At 45.8% G+C, this 26,638-nt stretch overlaps 1 protein-coding gene across 1 annotated transcript in view; it reads left to right on the plus strand.

The window, feature by feature from the left end:
* The window catches only part of Antp (homeobox protein H90), a 64,778-nt gene extending 42,824 nt beyond the window's left edge, over positions 1-21,954 (plus strand). Inside the window, exons 3-5 of the mRNA XM_046624342.2 lie at positions 7,110-7,334; positions 7,554-8,560; positions 14,328-21,954. Of these exons, the coding sequence (XP_046480298.1) occupies positions 7,765-8,560; positions 14,328-14,581 (1,050 nt within the window). The 5' untranslated portion in view covers positions 7,110-7,334; positions 7,554-7,764 and the 3' untranslated portion in view covers positions 14,582-21,954. The remainder of the gene's footprint in view (positions 1-7,109; positions 7,335-7,553; positions 8,561-14,327) is intronic.
* The last annotated feature ends 4,684 nt before the right edge of the window (positions 21,955-26,638 follow it).

Here is a 26,638-nt window from a genome sequence, read left to right on the forward strand (position 1 = left end):
CACAAAACTAGCTTCCTAATTGCCTCGTTTCCACGGAGCCGAGTTACGTTCGTTTTCGGTGGTCCTATTTATCACTTTCCTCGTGGCTGGCTGTAAAATGTAGGTATATACACACGCGTACGTACACCTTTGCATACGGGGGGCGGGAAAAACCGGCATCCTACTGGTTTCCCGGGTCGCGTTTAACCGATAAACATCACCGGACGATCTACGGCTCGTCCACCTTTCACCGTTTCTTTTGCTCGTTCTTCTTCGCCCATCGCACGAGTCGAAGCCCGGAAGCTTGCGCGAGATTTGATTAATTCAATACGAGTGTTCATTCGTTTCTTTATTCGTTTCCTTGAATATCATCCCGAGTTCTGCTGCAGGTATGCTCACGAGGAAGGACACAGGTATGTACCTAAAGCCGGGCGCACAATGGGGAAAAATTTAATCAGTATCAAGGCGAAGCGACGAGGTGGTCCCCCAGGGCCGTAAACGTGTCGGCAATTTTAATTTAAGTTGATGTGTGCGACCGTAGCTCAGAATAAATCCGTCGGGTAATTATTTAAAAGTTATAGCGTTCCGGGATCGCTGGAATTTCTGGATGATGGGCCGTGTGGGTATATAATATACGTATGTGCACGCTGCAGCCGGGCAACAGACGAACGTGTAACATGCCCGTATCCCGGCACCGCGCTCAGATAGAAAGAGAGAGAGAGAGAGAATTTGCAGGCTTTCTGAACGAGCGAGTGGCTTCCACCCGGGTGATTTACGCGGTGACGTCAAAACTTTGCACTCTGGTGTCGCCCGGTCGAGAGCCGTGCGGGTCCCAACGCTTCAGGGATGTTCGCGCGAATTCCCTCCGTCGCCCTTCTTCATCGCCGTTCTCCTCATCGTCGCGACCCTCGTCGTATGAAATTATTACAAGGACCGCTTTTATTCCTAGATGCGGGACAGCTCGTTTCACTCTCGTACCTACAGCTCCGAAAGTTTTCGGTGAAACGTTTCTTTAATTTCGAAGTCACCGCGCGCCGTAATATTACCGAGTTCGAGTTTCGGAGTGCCTGCAGCGATCCGGTGACCGCGATAGCCGGGAACCCGGTCCGGGGAAGGAATTTTTGGTAGACGAAAGAACATTACCTTGATGATACAGTAGAATCGCTTTGACTCAGGACTGACATCACGTGCGTCTTATACCGTCGTGGAAATTTCTCATTTTGTTTTATTGTTTTCTCTTCTTTTCTTTTTTTTTTCTCTTAATGACAAGTATGAAAAAAAAAATTGTACCACATGCGTTCGTGTTCGTTAGCCGAGCCGCCGCGGCCCAGGGTCGGTAGCGATTGAAGCTTGAACTTTGTCAGGAGACTCGCGCGGAGCCGCAAAAAGGAGGAGAAGAAAGAAGTGAACCATGGGACTTTTACGAGCCATTCCGGTTAAACCTGACAAGATTAAACTAGGTATCTAGTGACAATTCACCGCATTTTATGTCGGTTTTACTGACTTCCACTGACCTTCCTCGAGACCCGGGGATCTCTAGGGCCCAAAGTGAAAGCGGCTCGTTTCCCCGGACTCGAAAACAAGGAGAAGATAGAAAAAATGTATATATCCGTGTACCCATACAGCGGCAAAAGTTGTACCCAAAAAATGTGAAAGTTAGGGATGAGCCTTCCACGAGGGTGCCCGTTCAAGGTGTTCGACCTCCCGCTGGGCGCGTTATGCAAACCTGCCAGACAACAAACGCTTTCGCTCTATTTTCTAATTCCCTCTTCCATTTAGTTCCGTGATCTGACGCTACTGCTTCGGGAAAAACGACTCCACTAAAAGTTTTCCGGTCCGCGTGCCAGCCTGCGTTTTATTTATTTATTCTTTACTGTTATTATTTTTTATTATTATTTTTTGCGATAAACCGACTCGTCATTCTTCCTGCGAATGCGAAGGATTTTTCAACCCCGATATTCCCCTTTTCATCGCACCGATGTAACTCGTCCGTCCGAAACTTGGCGCGTGAGGCGCGGATTTAAAACGCGAGTGCCAAGCTCCCCTCAAAGCTACAGGAGTGCAGGTTGTAATCGATGACGTTTATCTTCCGCTCACCGCCGGCGGCCCTATCGACCCTCCCTCCCTCTCACCGGCGTTTTCCGTGTTTCCTGACCGGGGAGAGCCGCCTCGTTTCGCCGCTTTTCTGTTTATTAAATACAAGCTGCGCTTGAGATAATAGAAAATCGCCCGCCTTTGTCCACGGCCGAAATGATCAACGCGGTAATAATTTTCGGACGGTTTAACCAATCTCTGGCTACGTATACGGGACAGCGTGCGCGGACGTCGCTGTATATTATACGGGTACGAAAGCATCCGTAGATACGATCTAGCCTCCGTCGGGCGAGTTTGACCAAGCGAGCGATTCGCCGTTCGCAGATCGGGTCCGCGTCATTTTTACCTGAGAGATATGATAGTGCGAAATGTAGCAACAAACGTGACGCTGTGTAATGCGCGTGTTATATTTCGCTTCCTTTATCTCGGTGTTGATACATATTTTTTTTTTTCGTTTGTTTTCCCGCTCGCTCTCCTCCTAAGCACGGATTATATGCAAATTCACAAGTGACCCTGAAATTTTCTTACTCAGCATCACCGTCGGACCGTAGAAAACATGTATACGAAATTCCGTAATTCCAATGTTAATGGAAACGCTGGACTTGACGCGTTCCACTCGAGGCAACCGGTTCTCTCTATCTTTATACACGTTCGTCAGCGTTATCGCAGCGGAATCGCCGGTCCGATCAACGTCGGGATTTATCACTCGAATCGCGCCATCCGCATCCTGATTCCACCGAGTCGTTGGTGGGTAAGCTCTCGAAAACTTTGGACACTCGAAAAGCTCGCACGATTTCCAATTCGAAATCACTGCAAGCGAAACGCGGAGCAAACGGCGGACAGCCTACCTCGGAGGTTGCAGTCCGGTATCTGCCAGCTGCGCAGTTTATCTCTGGGTCAGCTGACGATGGCGTAGCTGCCGAGGAGAATTACGAACGCGATTGCCACGCACGCACGCAACTTGCGCGCGACGCTGCTTTCGACCGTGCGTCCTTGCAAACTGGTTTCCTGGACTCGCGATTATGCTAATCGGCGAACACGCGCGTGCAGATAACTTTTCGAAAGCTCTTCTCGCTCGCCTGCTGCAGAAGCTCGGTATCGCGGTGATCTGTTCGGAGTTTGAGTTCGATTTCAAAACCGAGGGCAAGAAAGTTCCAAGCGTCATTGACGCAAGCTGCAGACGTCTTACAACGATTCCGTCGTTTTTTTTCGTCATATCAACTGCCAAATTCAATCAGACGCATCGTCTGGTTACGTAATGCGGAAAAATTTTGCTTTTGGTTGGTTTTGCCTCACGCACACCTATCCTCGGTCTGAATTATTCCTACCACCAAGACGCGGAGGATCTTAGAGATCCGTCAGTGTCATCGGCTCGTCTGCTCCTTCGCTTAGCATTTTTACGGCCCCTCGGCGGTTCTTCCCGAGTTGGCTCCTGAAGAACTGGCTCTTGAGGAGTTAGTTTATGACTGTTTTACGGCCGGCACGGGTCCCGGTCCGCCCCGGCCCATTACGAGTGCCATTTACGGCCCAATAGTCATCGGAGGCCCATCTGGCCGTTTATCTCCACGAGTCAACACGTCCTAAATCAATTCAATCGCAGTCCATCTTACCGCCGCTCTCGATATCCAAGCATACTATAACACCTACTCGGACTTGAGAGACTCGATACCGTTCGGGGTGGTTGGCTTTTTTTGTGGATCCCACACAGGCGGCACGCACCTCCGGCAGGATTTATGCCTATCGATTCGATTTACGTTGCAGCGCTCCTTAATCGAACGAACGATTCTTTCGTTCACTCCGTATCAGACTGCAGGCGCGACTCGGTGATGCTACGCTCGAATGTAATCGCGGCGAGATAGCCGGCGGAAGAATAGACGAGGAGACGAGACGAGAGGGAAACGGGGCTGAGCGTCAGAAGTAGCTAGAGAGAACAAAGGGACCGCTGGCGAGGCCATTTTGATAAATAGAGGCCATCGTAGCAGCGCGACGTCATCTTCTATATCCAGCGATGGCGTCACGTGGCGCTCCATGGCGCTCCACCCTGCTTTCAATCACCTTGGCCTCGAACCCACCCAGCTGTCAAGCTCGCTCCACCCCGTTTTTTCCACCACTTTCCGACGGATATCGCTATCGCCATCTCACGGCGGAACGGCCAACGTCTTAATCCCAGAAACGGTGTGTCGGTTTATGAACCTTCCGACCGATGCCGCCACCCATGATCGCTTGTCTACCGGGTGTCCAAAAACTTACGGGGTCTCGATCAGCCGGTCCAAAAGTAAGTCGGACGCAACTTTCCGGCGCAGATTGGCCGAGCTTTTTAAAAATTCGGCGCGAAAGCGCTGATCGAACGAACTAACGGAGCAACAAAAGCGTCCTTTCGCGAGCTTGCAAGATAAGCCGATTTTACTGCAGGTACCCCGAGCAACTAAAATACAAAGACAATCGCCGCGTGGAATTGAGTTCGAATCGGACGCTGGGAGGAGGGACGATTTATGTGGACGGCCAGACGCCGGATGGACGGACGGAAGAACGGACCCGGGGGTGGACGTGCCCAGGTACGCGGGGCGGCGGAGGCGCGAAGCGCATAGAAGCGCTATCGGCGGCCATTCATCAATCCGGGGAATCAATACGCGGGAATTAATGAAAGCGCCGCGCGAACAGCGGGCGAACGCGCGGAATGTTAATCGCGATCCACCCCCGCCCTCCACCCCCCCCCGACACCCGCGTGCCGCGTTCGAAATCCCGAGGGTCGTCCACTCCCAGCCACCCCCACGCCCACGTGTATATTCCATCGCACGCCGATCCTTCCAGCTTGAGTCGCTTCGCACATGTGTGCATAGCGAGGACCGCGAGGCGCGATACTTTTACACCCCTGTTTTTTAAACCCCCGCAGGGTTTCAGAAGACCGCGATATTCCTGCCGGCGATGAAACCATCGTCGTATGAAATTTATGCACATCTAGATCGGGTGTACGGATGTGTTATGTAACATATGCTCTCTAATCTCGGACAAGTCCCTCAAGGGTTTCGTACTATTAGTTGAAGTGGAATATCTTTGACTGCATTGAAATTAATTTTTGATTTTTTTTTTTATTTTTCAAAATTGTTAATGCCGCAATATCACAGAATGACATAATATGACTGCATTGACAAATGAAAGTATCAGAGAAATCCAGACGATAAGATTGAGATAAGAGTCGGTACCCTCGGATAAAGAAATCGTGCAATTTCTTACTGTAAAATATTTTTGCATTATAACTAAATAAATGTAACTCGTAATTAAAAAATTGCCAAGATATTGTTACACACACCCAGACAAGATTTGTTGAAGCAACTGAAGATAATTATTTTACTTGGCCAAATGTAACGATAATATATAGTGGAATTGTAAGTGCTTCTTTTTTCTTCTAATTGTTACAGAGGTGAAAAAATTATATTTTAAAAATCATACACTGGATTAATAATTTATGCATCGTCCGATGTAATCTCATTTACTCGACTGAATTGAAAACTACTTGAATGGCGAGACCATGTTTTCCCCTTGTCTACATACATATTTGATTAATCCAACGAATCCTTTCTCTCGTATCTCGAGAGAGAATTAACCAGGCGTGAAAATCAGATACACTGAATGAGCAACACTGCTCGGATAGCGCCTGCAAGTATGCAAGCTAAAATACATCTCGATTTTCCGGTTGCCTACCGAGCCCTTGGTCAGGATCTCGTCATCTGCACATACACGGTGTTCGTTATCCACTGTGGATATAGCAGCATTTGTCTGTACTATTACATGCGAGTCTATTGGCTTGAGGAATTTGTATGAATCACTTATTATTATCACATATATCAATTTACAAAACGTCATATTTTTTGTTTCGTCGGGAAAAAAAAGAAAGGTAATTTTTTTTATTGTAAAACACAGACGGCGTAGCACCGTTATTTGAATTATTTATACTCCAGACGTGACCTGATGAATCCATATTCGCGGGCACTCAGCGTTCCGTTCGGCAACTTTTATTTTTACCCGTGCGAAAGAGTTTGCATTCACAATTTTCGTGGTCAGGACATGTGCGTATTATATTTTGAAAAATTTGTTTCCAACCATATTGCATTGTATTCACAGCTTGTTATTATTCACTGTAGTTACTCCTCTAATCAAGTTCGTACCAAGATTAATCCGAGTTTGCAAATCTCAGTGATTAAATTATCCACTATAAGATTCACCGCTCACCTACGCAGTTCCAATTTAACGTGAAATGCGTCGTTGCATGCAAATTCTGTCCGCTGAAAAAATTCGTTCGCGCATATCAAAACAAAGAAACATTTTAGATGAATATTAATTAATCCGTACAGTGCAGCATCGTGTATTAACGCTGAAGATTGTACGGCAGTAGAGCTGACGTAAAAGTGCAAAGAAACCCACGAGACATGGCTCCGAACCAAGCTTGAGGCCAATTTGAAGGAAATTAAACGACTTTGATGACCGCAATGATTAACGTGGGCGAGATAGCGCAGCTGTTACTTTGTACAAATCTAACGCCGACAGTGTATCACAGTCGTAGTCAAAGCTTGCGAGAGTGTAACGACATGAAAGAAATCGGCCAACACGCGGCTGGCCATTAAAATCAACTCGTGAGATTTTTCTCCAAATTTAGCGATCGTTTTAGCCCGCCCACAACGACGCGACGCAGGGCTGGAAGTAGGACGGTTGCAGGCATAGACGAGGGCCGTCTGGGCGATGGCCGTCAGCGTGACGAGCACGTGTGCCCGTCGCCGTCTGTCACTGAAACAGACCTCGGTTCACCAGTCAAACTTTGGTAAAGTGAGCTTTTGCGCAATGGGAGCAAGCGGCCGCTGTTCGGTCTCCGTCATTCCGGCGAGATGTTTTCCCTTTGCCCGCTGATTGCCGGCTTTGTGCCCACGCGAGCGCGCTCCGGCTCGAAAGCCGCATTTGTATAATAATAGTTGAGTGCTGATTCCGATCTGATCAAAACCGCACGGAGTAAATATAGAATTTTTCTTCCCAACGTGTTACAGGTGCGGCGTAGCGTCGACAGCGGCGAGCAGCACGGAACAGGAAGGAGACATAACAACCGTCGCGTTGTCATCGGCGCCTCCCCGATCCATCGTCAAGAGAGTCCGACATCATCGGAATTATCTGCCTAATTATCACGGAGAGGACGAAGCTTCGCTATTATTTATCGCCCGGAAACGGTAGTAACGTGGTTCTAGTGCGGCCAAGAGTAGCATCTACGCCCCTCGGTAAGTCTCGGTGTGGTGGTGTGACCAAGTTTGTTGGTTTCTTTTGTTCTTTCATCCCCAATTTGGAATTGTTGAAAAATCTAATCCCCGCCCCACAACCGTGCCCCGAAACCCCCGGTGACGCCGGATAAAAAGTAAAAAGTGATATACGAAGAAGTGCGTGTGATTTTCTGGTATTGTTATATTTCTTCTTTTTTTTTTTCTTTTTTTTTCAAAAAGAAAACTCGGTGCCGTATCGTCACCGTTCCGGATAAGTGCGAATGAAACCTGTACGAGTATATTAAAGAATACGAGAATCAGTGAAGTGTGCACGAAATCCGCATTGTAGAAAAGTAAAGTGGAATATCGAGTGAACGAAATAAGGAAACGGAGCCTTAGCGGTGATAGAGGCGCGGGTGAAAAGGTGTGGATTTGCGGTGATAGTGGTAGCATGAGTTCGTACTTTGCCAATCAGTTCGTTACTGACCTTCGCAATGGCGGGGTCGAGCACCCCCATCAGCACCAGCAGCACTACGGGGCTGCCGTACAGGTGCCCCAGCAAACCCAGGGAATGCAGCAGCAGCCTCAGCAGGCCGCCGACCCCTGCGACCCGAGCCTCCTCAGGCAGGGTGTTCCCGGTCACCACTACGGGGCGACGGCGGGACAGCAGGGCATGCCGTACCCCAGGTTTCCACCCTACGATCGAATGGACATTCGCAACGCAGCTTACTACCAGCAGCAGCAGGAGCACGCGGGGATGGACGGCATGGCCGGTTACAGGTCGTCGTCGCCGAGCTCGGCGATGGGTGGGCACATGGGGCACACGCCAACGCCGAACGGACATCCGTCGACGCCGATCGTCTACGCGAGCTGCAAGCTCCAGGCGGCCGCGGTCGACCACCAGGGTGGCGTCCTCGACGGACCCGACAGCCCCGACCCCCTCGTCGAGTCGCAAATGCACCATCAGATGCACCCCCAGCATCCCCACATGCAGGCGCAGCAACCTCCGATCCAGCAACATCAGCAGCACATGCAGCAGCAGCAGCACATGATGTACCAACAACAGCAGCAGGCCGCTCCTCAGCAGCAACAGGCCGCCATGCACCCCCAGCAGCAGCAGCAACCTCCCCCCCAGCATCAGGGCGTCGTCACGTCGCCCATCGGACAGCAGCAGCAAGGAGCACCGCAGGGCACCGCGGGTGCCAACCTTCCCAGTCCGCTCTATCCCTGGATGAGGAGTCAGTTTGGTAAGCGCGCGGATTCCTCCTATACTAGATCGTATGCTTCCAGCTTAGAGATATTTCAGGGCTTAGGCTACTCGTCGCCGGAGTATTTCTTCGCCGAACGGAGATTCGCGGTTGCCGCAGCCCGAACGATTTCTAGATCCACTTTGGACGTTTGAATCCACAGTGTCGCGTCGTCTCTTTTTCGAAAGTCTTGAACGCTCCGGTGAGCGTACGTTTTCTCGAAATTATTTCCAGGTAGCTTCGAGGTACTGACAATCGCTGCGGCGGGATACCTGCAGCCCGGTTCGAGAGAACTGCCCGGCCGTGCCGCAACCGTGCGTAAAACTAGACCAGATTGTATATCAACTGTTGCGAACAGATATTGCCGGCCCGAGAGCGTGCTGCATCGCCGCGGCACAATGCCTCCACTTTTCTAGACACGTCGCAGCGATCCGGGTTATTTATTACCCTGACCTTTTAGCCCGTCAGTTTCAACGCGCGCGGTTACCAGCCCCATAAAAGTCTTTTTCCTCGCTTACCGTTTCTAGAGTATACTCGCCTTACTTACATGCCTCTTCATACCAGAAGCTCGTGCACCTAGACTGCAAGATTCTTGTCCATCCAGTTTTATGCCATCGCTCAGCGGCCTGTGCTTTGACTATCGAGTTACCGAAACCTCGCGCGATTTCTCCTCATCAAAATCACTCTTTTTTCTCCATCTCTCCGACGTCGAATTCCGCCAACAGACGCAGGCGTTGATTTTTAGGAGGTTCGGAGACTTCCAAGGATGCGTTTTGGAAACCGGGCTACTGCGGAGAAAACTATAGCGACTCAAGACCCGAAAGAGCGCGCAACAAGGGGAGGATTTATGACGGTTTTAACGAAGTGATAATAGCCCCGGTCGTAACTTACGTCTGGGTCGGTATACCGCCCTTTGAGGCGGCCAGGTATCGGATGCTTAACTGTACAGGTTGTAGGGCGTCCGGACCCCCGCTGAGTTTGCTCTTATTTCGTCACCACCCTTGGACCCCCTATGGCCTAGCATATTGCCCAACTCCTGAGAAATATACCTCGAGGTATTACCTAACCTCGGTTCTCAATCCGCACGAAGGTCGGTCCGTAGGTGCCTAGTTGCGCGAGTATGACGTTCAGCTCAGTCGTAAGTCACCGGGCCTTGCCATAACGCGTTTCATTCGCTCTCCGCGAAACTCCTCGTGATTTCTCGCCTCTTGCGAATTTTTTTTCGTTCCGTGATAACGTACATGATGGATTTTTCCCAGAGGAGAAATAATAACGAGCTTAAGAGACATCGAATTCGCGGAATGCGGAATAATCATCAGTGCAATCGAGACCTCGAGCTTAGGCCAGTGAGAGTAGAGAAGAGGGTCGCTTGAACTGATAGTGGAACGTTTTCGACCCACCGAATGACCTTCCGCGATAAGATCCAGGCTCTCGGTAAGTCTTCCACGAGTTCCCTGCGTTTTTGAAATTTCATTCGAAGCATACCTTGCGCGGGTACCGTCTCTTCTCGGCGAGGTAGGGTAACCTCGCCGCGTGATTGGCCGATAAGCAGGCCTACCGTTCCTCATGTATGACGACGCGAATGCAACGACGGCAGGAAGAGAGGGTCTCCGAGCTTTCTCACAGATGTCGGCACATGGACCCAGCTTGGCTTCATCTCGCACGCTGTTTTTCCCCCTTTTTCAACCCGTTTCATGTCCGACTCGAATTACCGTCACCTTTTGTAAAAAGTATGTAGCAACTTGTTCGCTATTTGTAACAAATTAAAATCCCGAGCCTCCCGTCGAGCTTATAAATAAATCGATGAATTATGCATCGTCCCGTCGTTCCGCTGCAGATTCAATGCGATCTAGGTATATAATCCTGCGCATTCATAAAAACACATTCGAAAAAACCGTAAGAATTTCGTTGCCTTCCTATCCGTTTGCCTCGGAAAAAAGTTTAGGTAAGAAAAAGGTACGTGACGTCTGGAGATTGATCGCGGAATTCTCCAGGCGTCCGATGCCACGTATGGCTGAGGTAATTTCCGCAGAATTTACTCGGAAATAATTTTCTTTGAAGGAAAAAATTTTTTGAAAATTTCTTCTATATCCTCGCCACGACTTCCGGGGATGGATGAAACCGTGTACCGTTTCTGTTTGTGATATGCTGTCCGCGGGCACTCGTGACGAATACATCGCTACGTTCCTTTTTGTGAACGAACGGACCTCATGTTTTACGAGCTCGCATCCATTAGCCTGTCTAAGCCGCAAATTGAAACGGTAAAATACAATATTAGACGCGATATGTCAAGAGAAGAGAGGCCGCGGTATCGTTTGTATTCGAGTTTTGAACTTACGAAGAATCCCGGTAAACTTCCGCCGACACGAAAGAGACCTCGATTTCCTTTGTCTTCAAAGATACGTTGTGTCGGCTGTCGGAAATTATGACTGGAAACTTCCGCTCTGCTTTACGAAGATCTGAAACAACGATCGCGGAGATTCTTTTCATAGGATCAATCCAAATCTCATCATCCTCCGGTAGCCAACCTGAAAAGGTGACGTTGATTTTACTCGACCGGTTCCTTTCTTCCAGGCGAGCCTCCGTTACCTCTGCAAAAGTGTAGAAAGAAAGGGCGAAAGATATTGTTGACACAAGGTCCAAGGGACGATTTATGATTTGATATCCCCTCATGAATATTTTATAACCCGGTCACGTTATTCATGTGTAGATCGGCGGCGGCGGGTACGCGCGGGGTAATTCGTTTATTTCTGATTCAGTGCTCGGTAAGAAAGCTCTGCTAGTGCGACGGGTGACGTGACAAAAACATTTCGCACGCGCGGTCCGATCGTCCTGGCCGCTTGCGCTGAATTCGTTGGACTTTGCTGACGACGGTGAACCGCAAGCGGCAGTGATTTACTCGCCAGTGTACCGGAGGCGCACATTTTTCTCATCGGTAGGTACCCGTCTCCTCCTCTCGTCCGAAAATAAGAAACAGAAGAAGAAGAAGAAGAAGGAGAAAATCCGTCATGGATGTTCTCGTTAATAGGAGTTTTCTTTTAATTATAATTTGGTCGGCATTTCTCGTCGGTTGAACCGGAACGATGGTGGCGGCTTTGGAATTCAAAAGGGGGCTGGAGCATGGGAGGAGGGAACGGAGCGAAGAAAATGAAGCTAGTCCCGAGGAGGAGAGCTAGGCGTTTGGGTAACAGGCGAGGGGGGAGTAGCCGAGGGATGACGATGACGGATGATCCTACGGGATACTACGCGCGGCTAGGCTCTCGTCGGTTTCGTGCGCGGCGGCCATGCCGCATATAGTATCAGCCGCAGGACCCGTAACGCGGCTAGCCGAGTCGGGAAGACGAAGACGACGCCTGCACGAGTTTCGGGGTGAGATTAGACGGCTGGCCCACGACTCGGCGGAGCCGCTTTTCGCTCATTATCTCAAAACGCCGCGGCACCGCTCCGGGGTCTAGCCGGAGTCTGTCTGCGGGATCCCGGCGTCCGTCTGTCCGCCGTGCTGCAGACGTTCGGGGCAAAAACGCGAGGCTCCCCTCTCGCCTCACCGCGGCCCCCTTTAACCCCTTTGAATACGTTATCCCCCGGGCCCGCGGCCAGGCGGGGCAGTATAATTCCCTTTTTGTTGTGACGCGGGGTTGCTTGGCAATCCCCCTCCGTCTACGCGTTGGTACACCTCGCCGCGATTTAACGGTCGGGGAGAATTTTCTTGCTCTCTCTCTCTCTCTCTCTCTCTCTCTCTCTTCCTTTCCCTTTCTTTTTGCTTTTTTTTCTCTTCAAACTCACAGCTTCCGGGCATACGATTCAATGTACGGATTCGACACCGAGAGGCGCTTTATTCCGTTGCGTTCCAAACTCGTTAGGTACAGAAGCGGACGCGACAATCGCCGATAGTCGGTCTTCGGTCTGCTCCATAATTACCACCCCCTACGATCCTGATAGTCAAACGTCACGACCTGTTGACCACTCCTTGAACTTGCACGGTAATTCGTAATTAGGGGGTTATTTTTGCTTTACAGAAATGCTTATGATTGCGCATGGGAATTCGTAGGACGGTTCTTGATCGCATTAAATTCACTTACGTATCCACACGAGCTGCGAAAGTTCGCTCAACAATTCTTGGGCACTTTAAGATTTATTCGGAGGATATTAGGTGGGGCGAAAGCGGTCGTAAGCTGCGAGGCGACGGTGGAAGCTTGCAGGCTTTCGCGCATGAATAGTTGGTCCCGGTCTTGAATTGTCGTCTCGCTTCTTTTGCCGCACTTCCGAACGAGTCGAGGTCCCGGTCCAAGGTTCGAGCTGTGAGTTGGGTTTGGTGTTGAACCAAACGAAGTTGAAATCGTGGTTAGACAAGTCGCGGATACCCGAGAATGAGAAAAGCCGTTCCATCTTAGAACCGAGATAACGTCGGAGATCGAGTTCTAGTATCTAATCGCGAAGGTCGGGCGCCGATTCCCAAGCCCGCGTATATGCAAGACTGGTTTAATTGGACCCAGAGTCTGGTACGGACCGCGCCTTATTAGCGGGTTACAACATCCGGCTAGCTGTTAATCTGAAAAGTCCTGGCGTGTCCTGCGGCGGCTCGAAAGACCAGTTGGGTCCGGTGCAGCAGGTTCGGCGCGGCAGCGCCAGAAGATATCGGGGGGGCGAGAGGCGAGAGGAGCGACGAGCGTACCCTGGCCTATAATAAGCAAGGGGGCCCGGTCGGTCCGGTGTCGGTATCACGGACGAAGCCCCGGCCGTGTGGACGGAACGCACACGCACCGAGTTGCGGCATGTTGCGCTGGTTCGGTTCACGCTGCGCGAGCTCGAGCGAAGGCAGCAGCTCCAAGGCAGACCCATAAATCTCGCGGGCATACTCCGAGGGACATTTGATCCTTGCGTAACCCAACGCCGTTAATTTATCGCTACGCGCGTTTAAAGTCAAACCTCGCCGGTGCGGCCGCTCCGCAACGGCGCCGCGGAGGAACCCGGGATCCAATGACACCGCGGTTCGGTTAAGCTTTGGAATCGTTCGCCCGCGAAGGAACGGACGGATGGACGGACGTGCGAAAGCTCGCTAAAACCGTGATACGTCGCTGCGGAATTCCGCGGAGTTTTACCGAATTCTTTCTCTCCGCGTGCGGAGGATCGGCGGGATCGGTATGCTGTTAATTTGAGAGTCTGGCCCGAGGGGCGATGGGGCAGGGCATGTTCGTCGACCGGGATCAGACCGTCCTCCGCTTCGCGGGGCCGCGTCGTCTCTCTCCGTCTGTATCTTTCTCCATATTTTTCTCTCCTTCTTCGTCTGTCTCGCTTCTTCTCTCGCAAGCTCGGATCCTTATCCGGGTGATCTCGCGGTCTCTCTCGGCCGCGAAACCTCGATCCGTCTTCATCGGCCGACAGCACGACGGGCGGCGTTTGCCTCGAATGCCTGCCGCTCCTTCCTCCTCCTCCTTTTCCTCCTCTTCTAATTTCTTCTCCCTCGTTCTTGTCCTCCCCTTTATCGTCCTACTCGTCTAGTCACCTTGGAACACTCCCCGCCCTTTACCTCCGACTCTCTCAGATTACACACAGTCACGGATAGTTTCAGAAGTTTGAACCCCACGCGGGGATTAGTTCTACAACCACGGCGTTTTAAAAATCGCACCTACCTTCTCGGTCGGCACGCGTTTACGGACTGTGAAAACCGTTTTTCCGGCGATCGACGTACCTGTAAACAACTATTATATACACCCGATATAACCTTCGGTTTGATGAGGAATGTGTTTTTGCTTTTGAATTTTTCCAGAGAGGAAACGGGGCAGGCAAACGTATACGCGATACCAAACATTGGAGCTCGAGAAGGAGTTCCACTTCAATCGGTACCTCACGAGGCGGCGACGCATCGAGATTGCGCACGCCCTATGTCTTACCGAGAGGCAGATAAAAATCTGGTTCCAAAACAGAAGAATGAAGTGGAAGAAGGAGAACAAGACGAAGGGCGAGCCAGGTTCCGGCGACGGCGACACGGACATCTCGCCGCAGACCTCGCCGCAGGGTTGAACCCTGGACGCGGGTGAGCTTCCTACAGAGGTCTCTGCATCTCTCAGGGTCGCACCTTGTCTTCAGCACTACCTCCTCCCCGATGACCTCCAAAATGACCCCCCCCCCCCTGCCCCCCCCCGACCCCACACACAGCAATGACGCTTATCTTGTCGTGTTAATCAAGTTGCTCGTACCAAAAAATGATGTTGTAGAGAAATGGCAGAGTTGTTTTTTTTTTTTTTTTTTATTTCTGTTTTATTCACGTACGTACACGCGTACGTGTGTGTGCATACGCATAAACGCATATACGCGAACTCTGCGGCCGAAATCGAAATCGAAGTCGCAAGTCGCAAGCCGATGTTGGAGCGTGCAGAGACGTTGAGGAGATTGTACAGAAGTAGAGGAATTGGTGAGGCCGGATGCGGAAAAGTGAATATAAATACGCTGATAGGGATATATGCAAAGGGACAGATGTACGATGTACGTATTACGGTGATGCGCAATGCTACGGAAAAATACTGGATCACATGCTAATCAGAACCACGTTAACCTCTATTACGTTTAATTGAATAATTTACTAAAGCCTATATAGATGTAAAGATTATATACCTTAAATACGTAACTTAACGAAACCACGATAAGACGAAGGTGGAGATAATGCGAAGGGATAGAAAGGACAGAAACACTCACACACTCACACACACGCAGACCGACGCACGCGCGCGCAGGCGATAATTGTAAAATTTAGAAAGCGTTTATTATTATTTATTATTCTCTTGTACACGTCGGATGTGTTGCGTTATATACATTATATATATGCGAAGTTACAGCGATTAGGATTTAATAGCGTAACGGTAGAAAACACGGTTTAATCCCCTGTAACTTACATACATCTTTATTATGTAGCGGTATGTATGATTCATATATAGGCAGCTTAGAATTTAGATTGTTTAGATAGCTCCCTTATACGTTTATTATACCGCGGTGCTGGCTCGGCAAGGGTGGGAAATACACGCGACGTGCCAAGTACGATTTTTTTGTCTCCGTAAAACGAGAGAATGAAAATTGAAACGATTTTAAATTCACGTTACGGGCAAGAAGTACCTACAATATTTACGTACGTAAAGGAAAAATGTGAAATTTAATGGAAATTTTATATAAATGAAAGAAAGAAAAAAAAAAAAAAAGAAAAATCTGTCAAGAGAACTCAGCTAAAAAGTTGATAGTAAAAAGAAAGAAGAAGCACGCGAAAAATATATATTGAACAAAATTGAACCGTCAAATCAAACGTCTCGGAAATCGGACGAACTTATTTAATTATTGTACAGTAATTTTAACGAGACTTACGTTATATTATATAATATAGTAGTACAACGTACGCGCGGAAGTTGCAGTATTGTCATAGTGCTCTGTAATCGAGAAAATCAAACCCCCGGTGCAACGGTGATAAATTTGCTATTGCATGCCCGAACCCTCAAACGGTTGAAGTTCGTTCGTTGCTTTGAGCATCTTGAATCTGTCTTCACTTTCCGCGCACTTACGATCGGAAGGGAGGGCGATAGAAAAAGAGAAAACAAGAGAAAAATAATGAGACTCAAACCGTATGGTTTAAGCGTCGAAGCGGATTGCAAACGGCTGTTAGAAATTTTCCGGGTTGTGTAAAATAGCGGAAAACCTAAGAACTAAGCAGAAACTGTTGCAAAGCGACTCATCTTTCCTCCCCAACGTCATCGCGAGGGCGGTTCATCGAATGTACCTATATAAACGAGAATTTCGTTGAGGAGCTGCAAACCGATTTTGACAACTTCATTTCACACGGAAAGACAATTGCTCGGCCGCATCAGTACGGTTTAATTCTACTGCTACTATGCGCTACTACGACTACTCTTACAACTACTACACTACTATTATTACTACACTACTCTTACATCTACTACTACTACTACTACTACTACTACTACTACTACTACTACTACTACTATTATTATTATTATTATTATTACTACTACTACCCAATTGATTCTGATATTACTAGAAGTGTAGCCAACTTATGCGTTATACCCAGTATCTCGCAGAACGCGTGAACAGGATATTGGGTTGATCTCGAAAGTGAGTTTATATAGTGAGTTTAAACGGTAGGTGTGTATAGGATGTATATATACACGGATATATGATATAACACGCGCGTAATAACAGCTGCAGTGTTCTGTACATATTGAATGAAAGGAATTTGAGATTATTCGTTTTTAAAACTATTTAATACGAGGAGAGAACGATTAATTTACGGTGGAAAAAGAAATTTTTTGGTATAATTAAGTATTATGGTTAAGTACCTTTACCTTATATTATACATACATTACCCTATTTAAAAAAAAAAACAAAAAAAAAAAGAAAAAAAAATCAAAGAAAGAAAGATGAAAAATTATTAAATTCACCCTGCTCCGCGGACGTGAGGCCAAGTTACCAGTGAAATAGCATGTAGTAAGAATTATTATTGCGTTATTACGATTTTCAAATACAGTGCAGTTCGTTCATTTTGATGAACCGGTAAACTCAAATTTGCAGATTTCTGAAGGATATCGTTAAAAAAAAAAAAACAAAGAACAATGAAAATAATAATAATTTATTCTTCGAATATTTTCACGATATAATAAATTACGTCCATTGCGTTAAAGCATCGAACTTATGAGTGTGCAAAAAAAAAAGAGTACCTTTGACTAGAAATCGGTGGTCCTAAACTCGAATCTTTTTCAAATCCGATATGATATGCGTATGTATATTGAATTTTTTCCCCCCATCAGCCTCAATTTCCGGCCGTTTGACGGTCTGCGAAAATTCTTGTGCTGTGTTGTAAAATTATTAGATTCACACGTAGTTCATTATCACAGCATGCGATGTACGTAAAATATTATCATTATTATTATTGTCATTATTATTATTATTATTATTAAACTTTGATAATGATCATCCATCATTATATATTGTTCTTATTATATTATAAATCATACATAGCGAATACTTACGCATATAGACACTAGCTCTATTTAAACGAAAATTACCGAAATACGTATGAGGCAAACTGCGGGATGCATCTCCGGTTTGTATACTTAAAAAATATATGAGGATAAAAATTTAGGATTATATGTTTATACGTATAAATAAATGATAACGAAATTCAAAGAACAAAAACAAAAAAAAAAAAAAAGAAAAAGAATAACAATCTATGTGTATATAATATGTATACATGAAGAAACACCAGACGCCCGAAGCGTGCAGTATTTTAGTGAAGTGCGCAGTGCGAAACCGATATACGTAATTTGGTCCAGCTCGTTAATCGATCGTTTGTCGATCTTGACCAGCCTTTATTCCTTCAGAGATTTATTTATGTAATTTCCATTTTCTAAGTATTATATACTATACCTATACCCTTAACGATATACGTAAAAAAGAAACTATAAAATCCGCAACGAAAAGTTAAATCCTTGGCAATCGTTCTGTGAACTTGGACCAGATGATAGATATTGTGAGATTTTCAGTTGCCGGCGATGAGTGCGCAGAATTTTTTTCATCTTTTTTGTTAAACAAGACGCTTTTCTCATTGCGAAAACCGCGAAATCATGAACTTTGTAGCGGTCCAATTTGCATGTCTGTCGTAAGGACTGCAGGTTTTCCATTCGGCGCGAAAATGTTTTATTCAAATATCGTCGTGTATATTAGTATAGGCACATTGTCGCTCGCAAATACTAGATTCGCATGAATCGCTTGTCGGTAACCGGAGAATATGAGAAGGAAAAACAGAAATAAAAGAGTACGGTGAAAAATTTGCAACTCTTCAACGGCTGCTGAGAAACTCGAATCAGCGTACTTTTCCAAGGCTGCGGTATTTAGTAACGCGTGAGTTTGCACGGAGAACGGTTGTCAGTTATAAACATATAAACCAATGTACGTAAAAGTATGAAAAGTGACGAAAGAAAGAAAAAGAAAAAAACAAGGATAATTTTTATTAGAATTACACGTGAAAATTATAAATGCAAAAATTATATATTTTAACTGTACCCGTACATAATATATAATCTATTTACAGTCGCGTAATAAATTGGTAAATAAATCGAATTACGTAATTATATATATATATATATACAAGTAATTGAATCCCGTGGATGTAACATAGCGAGCTAAAAAAAAATTCGTACGAGGTGTATATGGGTCTATATATATATAGGATACATTGTAATATTTAGGCGTTCGGGATAGGGTGTAAGCTCTAAATTGAACTTAAAAGAAAAAGAAAATTTTCGATTAAGGATAAAATTAAAATTTAAGGAAACAAAAGAGCGTCGACTGCTACGGGCAGGGCGTGTTTAAGGCGTGTTTTTTATTTTTTTTTTTAGCGATTTCGAAAATTCTGATATCACGGTCGAAACTCGAGTCGGTCGTTGAGAAGTTTAAACCGTGGTTAAAACCTCTTTACTTTGTAAAACAAGTAACAGGAATGCAGTCAAAGTACAAGAACATATTAAGTGGAAATTAAATTGCATCGAATAAAAAAAAAAAAAGCGGTTCAAACTTCAATTTCAGGCTTCGCAAAGATGTACATAATTTAATATTCCGATCGCGCGATCAATTCGCGAGCCGTTACATTATATATACGCGATCGACACGCGGCAACGATCCGTTGTTATCACTTCTTAGAAATCGATAATCAATTCATTTTCCTCGTGGAAATAAAAACTAACAAATTGGACAAGTTTCTCTGTAAATTCACCTTCAAATTCAAAATTCCTCGAGTAATCAATTACAAATGCAATACGCCTACCTTTCGCATTTTCACTATCAGACATTCAGCTAACAAGTTGTTTATCGCGTTTCTCTGCATCGATAAGTCGCGAATATTTGATAGTTTTTTCTTTTTTTTTTTTATTGCATCTTATTTTGCAAACGCTGGAATAACAACACCTCCCTGTCCCGGTAAGCACGGCGTTGAAGAGTTCCTCTGCTCCTGTTGCCGCTCTCCCAGCAGGTGCCGATAGTTATGTATACCTTACTCGTGGTTAACAGACACACACACACACAAATACGAGTGGCTGAGTAAATAAACTATATCTTACTTAGTTACTTCGGTATAAAGATACATACATACACAGATACATATACGTATAAACAAACTATCCGTTTACTTTTACTTACCTATACTTAATGTTTACCCTCCTGGTGTCAGCTGAATGCCAACCTGCATCTTTTTATAACTCGAAGCTGAATATATACATGTATGTATATGCATATGTACAAATGACTAAGGGCACTTTGTGTATACTCTGTTGACGGTGAGGCCACGGTGCACGTAACGGTTTACGGAGTGATTATTTATTTAAAAACAATAAGAGTGGGGAGGGAAAATTTCATTTATATAGCATAATGGTCCAATCTCGGTTTATTTATTTATTTCTTAATAATTTATTCTATTCGTATTTCGCGTCGTTTTACGGCTATATGTTATATCTACATCGCTTTTGAAGCTATACATGAACGAGAGAGTCGGGGAGAAGAAAAAAAAGTTTTCACCTGGTCTCACCGATTAAGAGTTCCACCTTATTAAGACTGATATCTTACACTCTTTGCTTTGGAAAAGTGGGACACGAGGTGAAATGGTGTGTTCCTTTCTTTTTTTTTTTTTTCTTTATGAACTTGAAATTTTTTTCTATATCAGTTCTTCACGCTGCTTTATTTCATTGTCATTAATGATACAATCATTGCAATATAAAAATTGTTATTGTTTACGACGATATTTTGACATAGTCATTTGCTAGTGAATTAGTGAGGCGGTTACGTCAGTTGCAAATCTAAAGCCTGAAAATGAAAAAAAAAAAACAAACAAGAATAAAAATTCAATCAAATAATGACATAGCGAATGAAGGATACGGAAATTCTTTTTTTTCTCTCCTTATCTTCACTCCTGCGTCAAAATTATCATCGGAGCAATGCGGCTAAGGTGACGGCCGGCGTCGCGGCGCCGAATCGCGTGCCGCGACTCTGTGTATACGATACCGCGTAGGTAAAGTAGGTACCTGTTGAATTAGAATATGAAAAATCAAAACAAAAAAATAAAAAAAATAAAAAAATAAAAAAAAAATGGGAAAAAAATTATACAAAATAACGGTAGCAGAGAATTAAACTATTTATTATGATATACTATAATGAGAATTGTAATAACGATAATAATAATAACATTAATAACGATAATAATATTAATATTAATATTAAAAAAAAACAACAGCAACAATAATAACAATAATAATAATGTATTACATAAATACTGAGGAAAAATAAAAGCTGCAAAAAAATAGTTAAAAAAGAAGAAAATGTAAACAAGTGAACAATGAGTAAGTGAATAACAAATAGAAAAGTCGGAACGCGCGCGATTCGCGATTAAAGTAATTAATTGTAAAATTACGGCCGCTAGAGTAAGACATGACAATATATATTAAGCGTCGCAACGCTGCCGTCGCCGCACGTGCTAAAAGTCTATACATCATTATAGGTATGGGCAAACTCGTGTGTACGACAGTTCCTCGTGATAAGTATGTTGATATTTATTTAACAATTTTCGGAAGTCGCAGAGACACATTTTTCTTTTCGCTCTCTTGCACGCACACGGTATATGTGTAATAACATGTGTGTGTGTGTGTGTGTGTGCGCGTGCGTGCGTGTGTATATATATATTGTATGTATACGCGCATAGACGGAAACACACCTACAAAAACACATAGGCGAACACACGGAGGTGAATAACCGTAGATACGCGTTTCTATGCCTACCAAGCTTTTACATAACTGTATAGATATACATTCATATACATGTACCTACCTGCCCACCCTGCTCCGCGTTGAGAATAAACTGTATAGAAACGGTTCAATTCGCACGTATATGTATAACGATACGATACGATACGATATGATCCGTGATAGACGTTATACCGTAAAATACGATATACTCTGTGTACGGATATATTGCGGGTATGCGTTGGACGAATAAACTATGATCTTGCAAATTGTTCCCTGCCGCATGCACGGACATGTTACAGACGTATGGGTGATTTTCTTCAATTTTTAAACAAGCGATTACAAAGATTATACAATTCGGGGTATACATAATGAGAGCGTAGGTCGTACTACATAATGAATATAATTATTAACGAGAAAAAAAAAACCTATATATATATAAATAAATATATATATATACATATATATATTATATATAAATTCGTACATATATCTATGAAAGGAGGAGAAGAAGAAGAAGAAGAAGAAGAAAAAAAAGTAATAATGTAACGAATAAATAGAATAAAATTATGATATTATTGTATAATTACGCATAAATAACGTATGGATTATTTTGTAGTGTCCCGCAGTATGTAAACTACAAGTGTACACATGATAAAGAAAGGAAGGTTAAAAACAAACGATGAATTATTGCGCATTAATTGATTATACGACGATATTAAGACGATAGTAATATAGATGGAAATATTGCTATTATTTCGATGAGTCTAAACCATATTGTATTATATATAAGAGTCTGTCCATATTAATAATAATGGTATTAATTATAATAACTGTGTTTGAAAACGAGAAATAAATTGTGGTTGAATATGAACGTCGTCGGACCTTTTATCAGGCGTAAAGTCGCGGTTAGGACTTTCGAATTTACGTCAGCATCCGATCGGCCGGTTTTATAATTTTCCGTCGTCGCGTCGTCAATCTTTGGCCAATATCTCGGGAGGAACTCGTACCGCGGAATCGGAGGGCGAAACCTCGGGGGTCCTAACCGTGGCCTGAATAATTTCACCTCCACACCTACACGCGTCGACGAGGAGAGACGGGCACGAGGACGATACTTGGGGAAAATAATTAGCCGGTCCACCCCCGGAGGTCCATCCGCGGGCCCTGCAGGGACCGGAGTTTGCATTAGGAAGGCGAACGAACGTGCGTTGCAGCTTGCCGAGAGGCACCCATTGTATAATCCAAGATGGCCTCTACCTCGGAGAGGATTATTATTGGCTAATACGAGGCGAGAGGCTCCGCCTTGGCTCATGCTTCGTGACGGGATGATTTATTGGCTTTTCTGTCGGTTTCGCCCCTGGCCCTCCGTGGCCCTCCTGGCCCTCCTCGAGTCCTCCCTGCAGGCCTGAGACAAGCCTTCTTCGCACGACCTCAGCCACCCTGGTGGTCCCGTCTCTCTCTCGGCTCGATTTTCCAAACTTCGTTCGTCCCCGATGAAAGCTTGCGCACGGAAAATTGCCCGAAGAAATTTTTTTACAATATTTAAAACGGAGCGAATCTCGAACTCGAGAACCGCTCCTTGTAGATCCGAAAATCATATCATGATCGAGATTTTTCTCTCGAGAAAAGAGGACGGAGATCTCGGAATATTGCGGATAACTGGGAACGTAGGACAGCGGAAGAGGTGAGTTGGACTCGATGACGGGTTGACGGGCTTTGCGTTCTCGCTAATATCCTCGATTTCCCTGTTGCAGGTCCTCGACGACTCTTCTTTTCGCAGGGCGTGAAAGTGCGAGCGAGAAAGAAAGTTTCGAGGAGCGGGAAGCAGCGAGGAAGTGAGTGAGGGAGAGAGAGAGAGAGAGAGAGAGCTCCGAGCAGGCAGACTCGGCGAAGGAGCGAGAGAGAGAGAGAGCCTCGCTTATTTATGGCCGCTTTATCACTTTGCCGGTATTACCTCGGCCTGAGAGAAGCTGGATTTCATGATGAACTTTGGGACTCCAGCAACCGCTGCATTCGCTCGTCGTTCGGTAAGCGACTTGTTTTCCCGTTTATCGCCGATTTTCAACTACCGCGCGACGCATGGTTTTCTTTTCGCAAATTCAGTTTACAAGTCAGTTCGTTCGATTCGGCTCGCAACGAAATTATAATAACTTTATTCGAGGCACTTAAGTGACGTGCGAAAGAAAATAATAGCTATCGATTATAATCGACGGGCGCAGCAGCATGATTTGCTAACTAAAATCACCTGCATGTTAAGTCCGGGTGTATTATGGTCCGGGAATTAGGCGCCCGACTATTAGGCAATAATAAATCGGTTTAACCAGCTGAGCCTCCTGGCCAGCCTCCGGGAGCTATTGAAAATCTCAAAATGCTCGGCACTGCTCGGGGGCCTCAAACGTTTCAGGATCGAATATATTATTTCTAATTGGTACTCCCGCGGCCCGCAGCCAACCCTGTCATGAAATTCGAATCGTAAACGCCGCTGGCGGTTAGTAAAAGAAAAGCAACCCGAGCCGAATATCAACTTTTCGCAGCACCTAAGCCGGACACGTTCGATTTTTATCACGTCCATAAAAGGTGAAAAGCTTTTTCTAAGTTGTTCCGTTTAACTTCGATCCGTATAAAAACACTTTGACAAAGCTTTGATACACTTTTTGTTCATCGAACACTGAAACTCTGTAGCGACAAGTGCAGGTATCAACGTCAACATCTATTCGAGGTAATTTGTTAGAGAAAGTACGAGTTTGGCCGGAGCACGCTGCCACACTGAGAAAAATTTCATTTGTTACAGTAACTAGAAAAATTCGGTAAAACAAGTATCGTTAAAAAACTGTTTGAATACTGTTGGAATTACGAAAAACGAGCTACGCGTAACTATTTTGCGCTATCGTCGATCCTTTTTTGGCAATTGCAACGCAAAATCAGTTTCTGAGGTTTACTCTACTTTTCGAGTTGAACAAGGCTTTAACGTCAATTTATTCTTGCACAAGCGTTAAATTTTAAAAACAGAATAGTGACGGATACTAGACTTTCTGGTAACAGGTATAAAACTAACTTTCATCTTGTACCTAGAACTGCATTTTTCGATTGTGGTAAGAAATAAAAATAGTCATAGACTGAACGGTAACCGGGACTAAAAATTTCTCTCAGAGCAGATTCGTGTCTCAAATGACGACCGTCCGGACCAAAGGCCAAGTCAGGTTAAGCCCTCAGCCCTAAGAAGGGTTCGCGTAAGTTTCCTTGCTGTCCTTTAAGGTGAAAGGACCCGAAGAGATCCGGTGACGGTGGGGATAAATTTACGCGTCCTTATACCTGCCGCATGCGATTCCGGGGAGACAAGAAGCGAACGCACGCGTGGCGCACGACACATGCGGAGAGCACAGGCGCACAAAGTAGGCACCCCCATTAACAGACCATAAATTCCATCTCTCGCGTTGGGTTATGCTGCCAGCAGCGAGCCGTTATGTATGACCGCCGTTAGTGTTAATAGAGTGTTAACCACTTCTATGCAGTTTGGTTCCGTCGCAGTGCCGCCTCCGTGTCATGCTCCCGGGGATGGGGAGATAAACCAATAAAGTCGAGCCTCGGCCCGACCACCTATAACCCCTCATTTTCACTCGGGACACAGAGTGCGGACTGTACCCCGCACGCTGGCCGAGACTGTACCCTCGGTTTTGCATACGAAATGCATCAATTCCGCATCCCCTCGCGCAGCGTTTCATAATGTTATTCATGTTTGGTTTAATTGAAAACATTGTCCACCGCTTTAATGCCACCTGCGTTCGCCCTACGGAATCGGGGTGCAAAGACGACTCGTCACCAACGAGGATTCAGCGATTAACCATTAGAATTGTCCGTTCACTTTGACAGGCGCAGCGAATAATTCATACCTCCAATTCGGTTGTGCCTGATACGGAACAAAAATTCGTCAGATTAAATCTGCGGTCCTTTCGTTATTGAGACAAACCGTTCGTTTCGACTCGCGATATTTATACCCGAGGTCGAAGAGTGCTGTTAACGTTTCACAAGTCTAACCAAACACTCGTAGCCACTAAACGGTCGTAATTCACTTCCAGCCCACACGACGAAGATGTGCATAACACTGCAGATACTCGCTTGCGACAGCGGTATATATTTTTGCAACCGGGTTGCGAATTCTGTTACAACCGTATCTGCAACGCGATTATGAACAAAAAAAAAAAAAAAGAAAAAATAGGACCGCGATGCATACTCGGCTTATACCGCATCTACGTCGTGCCGCTGCAGGTTTCGCGGAAGAAAAATATGAGGAAAAATAAATCGCGGAATGGAATGAATCAACAAAGTGCATCACAAGGAGAACCTTGTTGCGGTGAATTAAAAGTCGGTGACCGTTTCGTCGAGGCGGACGTTTAACGGGTAACGCGAACGTCGGTTTCACGGAGGGATAGAGCGTGGCTCTGTTCAAACGGCGGATATCTTTGCCGTTCGCGGTATATCCTCGAGTAAAAGTTTTAGCAAGTAGGTACGAACAGGTCGGAGGGTAACGGAATGTAACGCGAAACTGTACCTACAACATAAATCAATAGTATCGTCCGCCCGTCATTCCCCCGCCCCCTGTTTCGGTGCCCTCGTCTTTTCCCCGGCGTTTCGTTCTCGTTCTCACTTCGTTCCTCTCTCTCCCCCTCTCCCTCTCCCGCCCCCCTCCCCTGGCCACGGAGTCCTCTCGCAATCAATGTTCACGTCTCCACGTCAGAAAATCCATGTATTCGAATCGCCGAGACGTACACAGACGGACGTATTACACCCACGTTCCGACTGCTCGTTTGTTCAACCGTGAAAAAAATTCGTTCCCTTTGCAGGCTGTCGTGCGCAAGTCGTTAATTTTTCTGTAAATTTTTTCATCCCTAATGATTTTTTTTTTTTTTTTTCTTTTGTTACATATATCATACGTACGTATAAAATTGCTCCTGGTTTTATTCACCTGCAGGACTTTCGGACTTAACAATAACAAATGCTGCGGTAGGCGGAGACTTGTTTGTGTAAAATTTCGCTGAAAATCAGAGGTGACACCGGTTTCGAAAAGGGAAAACTAATTGCAGACTGCAGGTTAATTTTTGGGCGAAAGTTCAACTTCCCAACGGCACGGCCCGGCCTTATTAAGATCCAGGGCTGCATCCCACGGCAGCCACAAACAACGGCTAAACGAAAAGGCTTGTAGCTCCGAGCAGCGAAGCACTCTCGCAATTAGCCGGATGCCCCTATGACACTTGGTGAGTGTCCCGTGGGCACGACGGGAACAACGCTCGCGACGAGC

This window comes from Neodiprion pinetum, chromosome 1 (genome assembly GCF_021155775.2).
Source record: "Neodiprion pinetum isolate iyNeoPine1 chromosome 1, iyNeoPine1.2, whole genome shotgun sequence".
Taxonomy (NCBI): domain Eukaryota; kingdom Metazoa; phylum Arthropoda; class Insecta; order Hymenoptera; family Diprionidae; genus Neodiprion; species Neodiprion pinetum.